This window comes from Acinonyx jubatus, chromosome A3, assembly GCF_027475565.1.
Source record: "Acinonyx jubatus isolate Ajub_Pintada_27869175 chromosome A3, VMU_Ajub_asm_v1.0, whole genome shotgun sequence".
In the NCBI taxonomy this organism is placed as follows: Eukaryota; Metazoa; Chordata; class Mammalia; order Carnivora; family Felidae; genus Acinonyx; species Acinonyx jubatus.
The window spans coordinates 30,109,110-30,120,977 of record NC_069388.1 but is presented as its reverse complement, the minus strand read 5'-3'; the positions used below and the strand labels follow the sequence as shown (position 1 = coordinate 30,120,977).

The window sequence follows — 11,868 nt, the reverse complement described above, 5'->3', positions numbered from 1 at the left end:
ATGAGTGAAAGAACACCTACCTAGGAACCATACTTGTTAGCTTTGAGTGAAATGTCCAGCACTTGTCACATTCTCAAGAGACTGCAGGTAATCTAGTCTTCGGCTGGATAATATCAATCACATACATACAACCAGAGTGGGGGTGGTGACTGTGGTCCCGTGGAAAGCTGGTTAGGTGATACCCCAGGGTGTCTGGAGTGGGGATTTTCTAAAACTGGAAGAACCAGTTGCTGGGCCCCATGTGGACCAGTAGTTTGAGCCAGAAGTTTCCATCCTGTACTGAGGAAGTAGTCTGAAAGGTGCTTGAAAGGTCACCACAATTTCATAAGGTAAAAAGACTGCCATTATTGGTGCCCAGGAGCAGACATTTCATACTGTGGGTCTACAGCAGGGTCCAGATCCTCAGGCCTGGCATCCCCCAAAGGCCCAGGAAGGGCAGTTTAAGGTGGGGGTGCTGGGAACATGCTGCAGGCCCCGAAGAGGGCCCACTTTACGGCACATTGGCCACCCTAAAGCTGGGGACACTGGGGGACAGTCCTTGCTCTTTTCTCACCGAGGTGGGGGCCATTCCTCAAATCAGGGGTCAACGAAGGGACAGGCCCCATTGTCAAAGAACTGAACATTGGGCTCCCGGGCAGGGGTTCAGTGGCAGGGGAGGGTCTCTGAGCAGGTAAACATGGGCTCCCACATGCCAGGGCAGGTAAGCCCACAGGAGGCCAACAGCGGGGACAAGGGAGCACGCTGGGGAGGGAGCCTTCATAAGGGGAATTTTGGGGGGTCCTCCCTGTCCTGTCGTGGTTAACCTGTTAGGCATGCAGGCAGGTGGGGCTGGCAGCTTGCCCAGTACTTTCTCCGGGCACAATGACTAATCAGCAAGACATGTCTGATGTTCAAGTCTCAGCTCCCATCTCCTGGGCACCGAGGCCCTCTGCACACAACTGCTTCTTCCTATACCCCCATACCAAGCCTTCAGGAGATCAGGGAGAGCTGAAAAGCCCCCAGAGAGGCTGTGCCACAGCTAAAGCACTGAGTTGCTGACCTTGGTGTCAGGACACGCCAAAGGGTCATAGAATAGACACATCTGATTAGAGATACTGTCTCTTCGGTACACAGAGAAATGAGGCCGTCGTCTCCGGGAAGCCCCCAGGAAAGGTCAAGGTGGCTGGGAGAATGCGAAGACTCTCAGCACTGATTAGAATGGGAATAAGAGTTCCTTTACACAATCTTCAAGAAATGGGATGAGGCCTTCAGGGAGTTTGTGAGTGGGAAATGGATGGCCCTGTGAGATGGGACAGGGCGGAACGAGCCTCCAAAGACACTGGCATTTGCCTAAGCCCTTTGCCCCCACCATCCTTAGAAAGTCTCATTCCTGCTTCCCACTCCGGGCCCCAGTCCAGTCTGCCCGCCCTTGCCATTTGAGCTGGGCTCTTGCCACCCATCTTGCCTTGCTTCCCACACTCTTTCAGGGACCTCTGTCCCCAGCATCCCCCAGAGCCGCTTTTGCAAGTCACCTGGGACGTCTCATTTCCCCGACCTCCTCCCTCTGTCTGCCACAGTCCACGCTGGTGGCTGAAATGTTCTTCTCCGCACCCAAACCACGCCCCTGGGATCTCTTCTGGTTCCCTGGCCACACACTCTCTCTCTCTCTCTCTTCTCTCTCTGCCTCCTGCGCAGGCGCCTCTCTCTGCCATTATATGTCCCCCAAGGTTTTCTTCTTCCTCTTCTCAACTCTCCACACGATCTCATCCATTCCAAATGATCTCAGTGACCACTTGTATATAAATGGCTCCCAAGAGTTTGTCTGTAGCTCCAGATGTGTGTTCACCCTCCACCCGCCTGGGTGGATCCCAGACACCCCAAATACCAGGCCACTCGCCTCCTGCAAGGTCATCTCCTCACCTCCATGTGGGCAAGACAAGGCCACTGGTGCTGAGGCCACAGGCTCCTGGAAGCCCTGAGCCTGCCCACCTTCTTCCCAAGATCTTTCCAGATCCCCTAACCCAAACGAACCCCCACGTATCCCTCAGCCTCCCTGGTAGCTTGCACCAAGGTCATCCTGGCTTCAGACCCACTGCTAGAATCCGTACCTGTGCATGGGGAGAAGGCCATTCCCAGAACTGCTCAGGGCTGGGTGTAAGTGTTCGTTAAATCCTGGACTGATGGAGCTGGCCAACTGACCCTTCCCTGGGACACTGCCCCATTGCCCACCTAATACTCAACACCACTGTCTCACCCCTACTGGTTCTGCCCATCCTCACAAGGCTGGAGCCTGTGTCCTCCCCCAGCCAGACAGCCAGCTGTGCCTGGACTTCTGCAGGAACACCCGCTCTATGTGCCTTCCGACCCGCCACCCCTCCACCTGGAGCCCCACCCCAAGCCTTTAGTGCCTCCTGCTCCAGGCGCTGACAGGTCCTGGCAAAAGGTTTGGGACCTTGGTCGCCCTCCCTTCGCGACCTGTCAAAGCCCCGACTCTTCAGTGCCCTCCTGACCCTGTTTCTATTTCCATCCTGTTACACCCCTAGGGACTTACATGTTCACCGTCTACTTGGAAAGAATTTCCTTTTTTTCTTCTTCTTGTGGCTCCAGCGAAGCACAAAACCAGATGCTGGTAAAAGCTAAACCGCTCCCGCAGCCTCTGCTCAGAAGAGCTCTCTGGGGAGCCCTGTGGACTCAGGTGGTGTTGGAAGCAGGGTCTTTGGGCAGAGGGGCTGCTCTGGACTCTCCTGCAGTTTGGGGCTGGCTCTCTTCCCTTCCCCACCCACCCCCTGGCAAGAGCAGGGAAACAAAAGGCATGCTGGACAGGACCCCAGCCTATATCCTCAAATTGCTCTGGTCTGGGGAGGAACTAAGCAGGAAATGCAGGATGCATTTGGAATCCAGAAGAAATCCAAGAACTGGGGCCATGACAGCCTGAGCTCTCAGAGCCGGGATCTGGAGGGAGGGATGCATGGGAGGCAATTCCAGGGACCTCCCCCATGACATTTATGGGCGTTCCCTCCAGGGGTTCATCATTCACATGACTCCACCATAGCGTTGTGTCAACCTCTTTCTGTCCTGCCAGAAACCACAGAAGGGGTCCTCAGAGGGGCCAGATTGGCCCCACTCACCTCTTGGGCCAAGCCCCAGAGGTCATAGGTCACTGGCCAGCCTATGGATTGGCTAATTTGGGGTCGAGTCTGATCAGCTGGGCAGGCAGGCAGAAGTGGGTCAGATCACGTGGTATAAAACACAGCTGTCCAGGTGCCAGTGTCCGTGGGTGGAGTGATATTCCCAGATGGGCCGGGAGCAGACAGCCATGGACATCTCTAGCACGCTGGAAAGGTGAAGAATGCAACTGCAGGTAACGAGGACGCTGAGGGACAGCTGCTTAAACATGGGGCGTCGTCTTTCTCACTTGACAAGTTACAGGGTGGGTGGCTTCGGGCATTGTTCATCGCAGACACAAGCTCTGCCTCTGCCTCTGCCTTCTAATCTCTGCTGTGTCGACTCACGTACTCTCTGTTGCCTGATCATGATCAATGTTTCCAAAATCCACATTCTTATTCAAGACAGAGAAAAAAGGAGAAAAGTCTGCTTTTATCAAGATAACAAAAAGCTTTCCCTGAGCCCTTTCCCTAGCACACCTCCACTCGGCTCTTATGGGCCAGAACTGAGTCCTATGAGCACCCTCCAAGGGAGACTGATGAAGAAAATAGGTTGGATGCTTGGCAGCGAAGGTCCACACTCACGTGATTTTGTACAGCCCACAACCTAAGAATGAGTTTTACATGTTTCAGTGGAAGGGGTAGTAAGGTGGTTGAAAGAATATGTCATGATGAGAAAATTACACAGAAGTTTCCTCTTGGCTCACAAAGCCTAAATTTTACTATCTTGCCCTTTACAGGAAAAGTCTGTCAACCCTTGCTTTAGGGCAACAAGGACCCCAGCCTCCCACTGGGCACACAGCTATTCTGAAGAAAATTAGAATTCTGGCATTAGGAAGAAGCAAAGAATCACTATCCAGCAGTCAGGCTCAGTGCCCACTATCTATGCCAGTCAATACGTTTCAAGCCCGCATCCGCTTATCTAATCTGCAACAGCATAAGCAAAGAGCTCCCCCTCTCACTAGGAACCTGACAGAAAGGGGTTTTTCTGGAAGCCCCCAGCCTTGAGGACATCTTCCCAGACTGGCCAAATGTGTAGGATTTGGAAAGAGACCGGTGAAAAGGAAAGGGAGCTACTAGGCAGGATCAACACTGGCTGTGTCTCAAAAGGCTCAGTGGGACATTATTTGCTCAATGAACTTGCCCCCAGCCAAGGTGCCAGTTCTTAGTATCACAGGTCTAGAAAATGGACCCAGTTAGGGCTCCACACTTACCAGCCTCCTATAAGCTGACACAGACAACCTAACTCACTAGGACATGAAGTTCCTAAGCCCAAGACCAATGTGTTCATTTTTAATGGAAAAATATAACTGTATGTTTACAAGCCAGTGTCTTCGTGATGACAAATGAACTTGTTGGGAAGCCAAACTGTGGTCTGAAAGTCCCTTAGTGCATTCAGAGGCTGAGCAGGAAAGTTAATAGAAAGAGCTGTTGATTTAGTGCACCAGGCATAGGGCTCCATCCTAGTTCACACATTCACCTCCTTGTGCATCCTGCCTGTTTCCATGATACATCCCTCTTCAACCACCCATCCAAACGACTCATGCCTCCATCCCAGCCTTTTGTCTTTTTCTGTGCCTTTAAGTTCGCTTTACCTATCTCCAATCTCATCCATCATGGACCCGTTTCAGTCTGGAACCCTCAGAAACCAGCTCTCAGGGAACATCCCACGGTCGTCCTAGTGGGTCTACAAGCACCAAATGCCTGGACCTCTTATAGATCAGGTGGTTGGTGTTCCTCTAGCTTCAGATGTGAACGGCACAGGTGGGGCCCACATGCCCTCTGATGCATTTCAACCAGCTAGCACCCACCAGCCAATAACAAATGGCCAGGCAATGGTCATTGAACAATGCATGCATTTGATAATATTTACTGAGCACCTACTTATGTGCCCCGTAGATGGGGAGACATCAGTGTACAAAAGAAAAAAATTTCTGTCTCCACAGAGTCCTCATTTCAGGAGAGACAGAAGTGATGGGTAATAAACAACATAAAATATACAATAGGTGGTGACAAGGAAATGTAACAGGGGAAGGGAACAGAAGTACTGAGGATGGGGGAGATCGCCCTTTTAGATCAAGGACGCAGGGAAGTCCTCAGATAGGAGGTGATGTCTGAGAAAGGGCCTGAAGATGATAAAGGAGTGAGCTATGCAGACCTCTGGGAAAGAGCATTCTAGGCAGAGGGAGCAGCAGGTGAACCAGTCCTGACTGAGGAGGAGACCTGGTGTGTTCACAGGTTAGCGAGGAGGGCCGAGTAGGCAGAGCATATCAGGCAAAGGAGGGGAGCAGGGGCTGAGGGTGCCAGACGCAGTAGGTGATGAGTGCCAAAGCGTGCAGGGCTGTGTAAGTCACAGCAGGACCCCGGCCTTCCAGGTGCGGAAAAGTGAGCCGGGTGGTGCCTTCGGAGGCCTTGAGGAAAGAGGAGACAGACAGCATTGGACTCTCGGTGAACAGGGTCACTCTGACTGCTGTGTTGGGATAAAAAAGCAAAAGGACCAGAGCCGTAGCAGGAGACCAAATGGAGAGAGGTGACGGCAATAATCCGGGCAGGAGATGACGGTGCTGTGGCCACTGGCCACAGGGATGGAGAAGAACGACAAAAAAAGGTAGATTCTAGAGATTCTGCAGATGGCATTTCCACGTGCCACACCCACACTCAACATTCCCAAGCTACCATCTAGACCTGCTGTCTTGTCAGGAGTCCCTAACAACTCAGGAAAGTTGTTTTTTCCTGCCCCTCTTCTATCTGTCTCCCTCTATATTTAAGCATATTCTCAAGTCCTATTCTTGGGTTCCTTTTCTTTCCCTGTTGCCATCCACAGGAACATTCATGTGCCAAATTTGCATTTCCAACCCCAACACTATCTCTAAAAGGTTGACTCTGGTTGTCCATACCCAAATTTTCTCCTGACTTTACTGCTGAAAGTCATACACACTGTTGGTGTGGGAAAGACTTTTTAAATAAGTACAGTATTTCCAACTTAAGATGGCATCCTGTCAAGCCCTTCAGAGCCCTCCCCTTAAAACACCAACAAAGACCTAAAAAGAGGATAGAAATTCAAAACAGGTCTGTAGAGTAAGGATATCAGTCAACCATTTGCAAATTCAGCAAAGACTTCATGCTCACTGGACTGTCCAGGCTTGTGGCTCTGGGGTCAAAAGAGACCTGAGAGCAGAGTGGGACAGCAGAGCTTCTCAGATGTTCCATTTGATGGAAGAGGAGTAGCCATCAGCTCTGAATTTTTAGAACAAAGTTCTTCCTCATTAGCTGAGAACTGGGTAGTTTGGGATAGAAGATCTCTCCTCAGTCTGATAGAACAGAACTAAAAGAATGCCCACTGGCTTCTGTCTCCTCCAACTCTTTGAGCCAGAGTCAAGCCATGAAATGCATCCTCCAGGGAACTGAATCCCTTGGCCGGTTTCTGCCAGGCCCCTTTGTGGGACTGAGCCACCCTTGTACACTGCTTGTTCTATCATCAGTGCCTAGAAATATCCCCTTTGGGCTGAGTGACTCCCCAGAGAGAGGTGTATCAGTCAGCTATTGCCACAATAATGCTGCAAAACAAACCACCCGTAAATTCACAGGTTACAAGAGCAAGCATTTGTATTTCTTGTTCATGTGGCTGTCTGCAGGTCCTAGGTTTGGTTCCAGGCTTCTATGGACACAGATCTATTCCATTTTTCTCCATATTCTCCAGGAAACATCAGCTATCAGGGGCACGTTCTTCCCATGACAAATGACAAGTACATGAGAAGTGAAACCCAACTGTGCAAACGTTTAAAACTTCTGCTCATATCACATCATGTCATGTCTGTTCACGTTCCACTGGGCGAAACGAGTCAGATGGCCAAGCCTAAAGTGATTATGCAGGAAAAGAAACTGCTCCCAAAGGGAAAGTGATTGAACATTTGCTGAATAATCTTCCACTCTATCACAAGTGGCTGGGTTAGGACATCAACATATGAATGGGGGACACAATTCAACCCAGAGTAACCTCTTTAGTGGGAGGAGATACAAAGTCACATGGCAAAGCATGGGGTCACAGGGAGGAGGGAAGAACTTTTGTCATCATCTACCACAGTGGCAATACCAATCTAGTTCTTGCTCTGAGCCTGAACAAACAATGGCCCAGACTGGAACACCCACTCGTGTGGCCTAGAACAAGGACCCCACCATCCCAAGCCCTAGGTTCCTCCGTCTGTTACCGGGGGCTCACATTTTCCGTGAGAAGCAAATGAGATCCTATTGTACATGTGTGTTGAAGAAAAGAGTTATAAAGAGAGACTGTGGTTTTCTGACCCAAATAGGGTATCATACAGGCATAAAGGCAAGAGGCAAATATTCCCAGACATGAATGAATTCTTCTTTTAAAACAGTACCCTTCGAAAAAGCCCAGTCAACATAAACACAATGAAAAAGAATAAATCTGAAACAAAAAGGGGCTATAACTGAAGTCCCAGAGAATACTGTGAACAATTTGAAAGCAGTAAATGTTTAAACCATCATGAAAAGGCTGATTTTCTAAGAAAATATAAATCACCAAAATTGCATCCCCCCCCCCAAAAGTAGAAAACGTTAACAGAATGTGATCATAAAAGAAATTAAAACATCAAAGTTCTACTCCCAAAAAACCCAAATGCAACCAGTTTTGCAAGTAAGTTCTTTAAACTTCCAGGAGCCACATATTTAACATTCTATACACACTTTTCTAATGCATATAGTAAAAAGATGCAAAGCTACCCAAATTATTTTAAAAGCCCAAGAGGGGAAGAAAGAAAAGCCTGGAAAGCCTAAGATAAAAAATCTTAGGTCACTTGTGAACATAGATGCAAAAGCCTAAATAAATATTTGCACGTGAAATCCATCAGCATATTAAAATAATAATATGTCATGACCAGTATGATAGATTATATTATAATTATGAAAACATTTGCTGCCCCAACCTGCTGGGTACTTTTCTGCAGGAAGATTACATGCCTATTCACTGACATCAAGCAAGTTCAGCCACTGATTTGCTTTGACCAATAAAATGCAAATAGAAATAACATATGCCACTTCTGAGTAGAAATGTTAAGATGTTCCAGTATCTCTCTTTTCCATCTACCATGAGATGCTCCATCAACGTGGGCCCTAGAATTAAGAAGACATGAAATAAATCCTTAGTGCTCATATGTCATGAGCAAGAAATAAACATCTGTTGTAATTCACTAAGATTTAGGGATTGTTTGTTACCAGAGCAGAATTTAGCTTAAGCTGACTAATACACCAAGGTGAAGACAGTCTCCAAAATACAAGGAAAACATTAGAAATATTAATGTAATTAACACATTAACAGATAAATGGAGAAAACCCCTATGATAATCTCAATTGATACCAAAAAAGCATTTGATAAAATTCAATATTCACTCATAATAAAACAGTTAGATCTTGAAGGGGATTTCTTCAACCTGATAAGAGGTACCCACTAGAAACCAAAAGCAAACAGCATACTTAGAAACTGCAGAAGCATTCCCATTAAAGTTTGGAACAAGGCTATGATCCCCTTATCGCTCCTTTACTCAACATTGTACCAGTAGCTACACTTAATACAGTAAGGAAAGAGAAAAAGACACAACAGGTACATTAACAGTAAAAAAAAAAAAAAAGACTATCAAATTTGGCAAGTAATATGACCTTCTACCCAGAAAACCCGAGAAAAGTCCTGGATAAATAATTGAAACTAATAAAAGAGTTTGCATTTAGCCAAGTATAAACCAATATTCAGGAATAGCCTTCCTATTCCCCAGCAAGGCAAAAAAATCAAATCATCATTTGATGGCATTTCATATCAGTGGGGAAAAGGTGGACCACCCAACAAGAAATAATCGGGATAAGCAGCCAATCCCTGCCTCATACCACAAGTCCACTAAAGATCTAAACACATAAAATAAATGCTTAAGAACTCTTTTTAAAAAACACAGAATCCTATCTTCACGACTTGGGATAGAAATGCATATTCTTAAATAGGTTACAGAAAGCACCAACCATAAAAGAAAAGATTCATGAACGTCTGTTCTTTCTGAATTTAAAGCTTCTATATGTCAAGAGACCCCATAAACAATGCAGCTGACTGGAAGAAACTATATGCAGTTCATATCATGGACAAAAAGACTAACCCATGGCGGAGGGGGGGGAGGAGAATTTCTAATAATCCCAAGAAAAAATATCACTAGTTGGGAAATGCAATTAAAACAAAAATGAGACACCTGGTTTTACCTACCTGGTGACAAAAAATAAATAAACACGAATTCTTCATTACACTGAGTGATGGCAAAACGGCGTAGATACAAGTGCTCACATACCCATCTGTGGGAGTGTAATTTGGCAAACCACTTTTCAGGGTAATTTGGCGGGGTCTTCCAAAACTGAAAATACTTACACCCTATGATCCAGGGACCTTTACACGGTGCACACAGAGGCATTGTCTATGGTTATTACAGCATTGTTTATAATAACAAATAACTAGAAACAAGAAAACATCCATCCTTGGCAAAGGGGATACTGAAGTGAAGCATGGTCATACAATGAAATGTTATGTATCAGTTACAAGGAATATATGAGATACATAATTTCAACAGAGTTCTCTTTTTGTTGTGTGAACAAAAAGCTAATTGAAAGAGAATATGGGGGCACCGGGTGGCTCAGTGGGTTAAGCATCCAACTTTCTTTCGCTCAGATCATGATCTCACCATTCATGAGTTCAAGCCCCGCGTCAGGCTCTGTGCTGACAGCTCGGAGCCTGGAGTCTGCTTCGGATTCTGTGTCCCCCTCTTTCTCTGCCCCTCCCCCACTCATGCTCTGTCTCTCCCTCTCAAAAATAAATAAACATTAAGATAAACTTTAAAAAAAAGAAAAAGAATACGTACAGGGTGATTCCATTTATCTAAAAATACATACACATACAAAATACTATATAATTTTCATTCACATATCATGTATGTAGAAATGTATTTTTATATTTTGGTAGGACAAACACCAAATTCTTAAGATGGGGGATCAGAATTAAGAAAATGATCACAGGAAACTCCAGTTTTATCTGTAAAGTTCCTTTATTTTTAGGAGAATATTTTCACAAGTACTTGTGTCACTAAAAACTAATTTTTAAAAATCTGAGAATTTTCGGGGGTGCCTGGGTGGCTCAGTTGGTTAAACATCTGACTTCAGCTCAGGTCATGATCTCACGGTTCATGAGTTCAAGCCCCACATTGCGTTCCACGCTGACAGTGCAGAGCCTGCTTGGGATTTTCTCTCTCCCATTCTCACTCTCCTCTCTGCTCCTCCCCCACTTGTGTTTTCTCTCTCAAAATAAATAATAAATTTTAATAAATCTGGGAATTTTATATCAATTATATTATTACCTTCATCCATGTAATAAACTTTTTTGTAGCCTTGTTAAATACTTGGATACTATGGGGATATGAAGAGGCAGTCACTGTGAACCACCTAAGACACATGATCGCATTATTGGCAAACAAGGCAGGTACGATGATGACAGTAAAAAATCAAACTGAAGCGCCTTGGGAATTCAGAAGACAGAAATCTACTACTAGAAGGGGCAGGGAGTTATGGATAAGACAGTAAAATCACCAGAAAGCTCCTTAAAGGGGATTACCTGGATGCTGAGTCTTAAAGCTTTGGCAACCTGGGAGAAAATCTTGAGACAAGCAAGGGAGAAATGACACCTTCTTGTAGGGAGACACAATTGTAAAGACAGCGGATTTCTCATCAGAATCATGGAGGCCAGAAGAAAGGCACAGCATTTAAGTACTGAAGAAGCTGCCCATCAGAATCGTACATCCAGTGGAAATGTCCTTCAGAATGAAAGGGATGGGAGGAGGCTAGAATGATCCATGTGGTGATGAAGACATCAGTAAGAACTCACACCTAACACAGATACGGATAGGTACATTAAAAAATACTCACAGATGTGTAGATACATAGGTTAGTATACACACAGCTCTGTCAGCCGAGAGGGCCTAGAAGCAATGATACCTCTGTGGCACAAGCACACCTAATGCCCAAACCTTGGTTTCTTTTTTTTTTTTATGTTTATTTATCTTGAGGGTGGGGGGAGGGCAGAGAGGGAGGGAAAGAGAGAATTCCAGGCAGGTTCTGCACTGTCAACACAGAGCCCCACGCGGGGCTCTAACTCACAAACCGTGAAGATCATGACCTGAGCCGAAGTTGGATGCTTAACTGACTGAGCCACCCAGGCGCCCTATCAAAAGGGCTAGGATTCTGTACAGAAATGTCTACTTCTATGACTAGGGCAGGATGTCACAGGATGAGCCTAGAATATCTTGTAGTGCCAGAAAGTAAAGAAGCACTCCAAAAAAGAAAAAAAAAAAACAAAAACAAGCCACACACACACATTGATGGGGGTATGTCCAAGGGACATAGGAGTCCACTGAAAGATTTCCCAATGATCAAAGCTGGAACAATATAATAACAAGATTAAGTAGTATTGGACAATCCAAAGTATAAAATAAATACCCATGAATCCATTCTGATACATAAAAATAACTGAATAAATTAATAAAGGATTGGGATGGGGGGAGACACAATGCTCCTGGGCAGAAGAATCCCAAATAAATTAAGGTAGATACTCTAAAGAAGGGGAGCATCACTCCTTACTTGCGGCTGCACAAAGTGACTTCTTTCCAAAGAGCAGAGCACGGAAAGG

General features: G+C 46.1%; 1 protein-coding gene across 3 annotated transcripts in view; it reads right to left on the bottom strand.

The window, feature by feature from the left end:
• Positions 1-317: 317 nt before the first annotated feature.
• Positions 318-11,868, bottom strand: part of SMOX (spermine oxidase) — a 56,458-nt gene continuing 44,907 nt past the window's right edge. The window contains exons 7-8 of one of the 3 annotated variants that reach the window (XR_008289191.1): positions 10,798-11,069; positions 10,196-10,484 (exon numbers count right to left, since the gene is read on the bottom strand). Coding sequence is in view for 2 of the 3 variants with exons in the window: in XM_027069631.2 (XP_026925432.1) it covers positions 3,488-3,538 (51 nt within the window). In the remaining variant the exon portion in view is untranslated. Of the gene's footprint in view, positions 3,539-7,487; positions 8,277-10,195; positions 10,485-10,797; positions 11,070-11,868 lie in introns of those variants that run through there. The other 2 variants (XM_027069631.2, XM_027069632.2) reach the window with 2 other exon arrangements.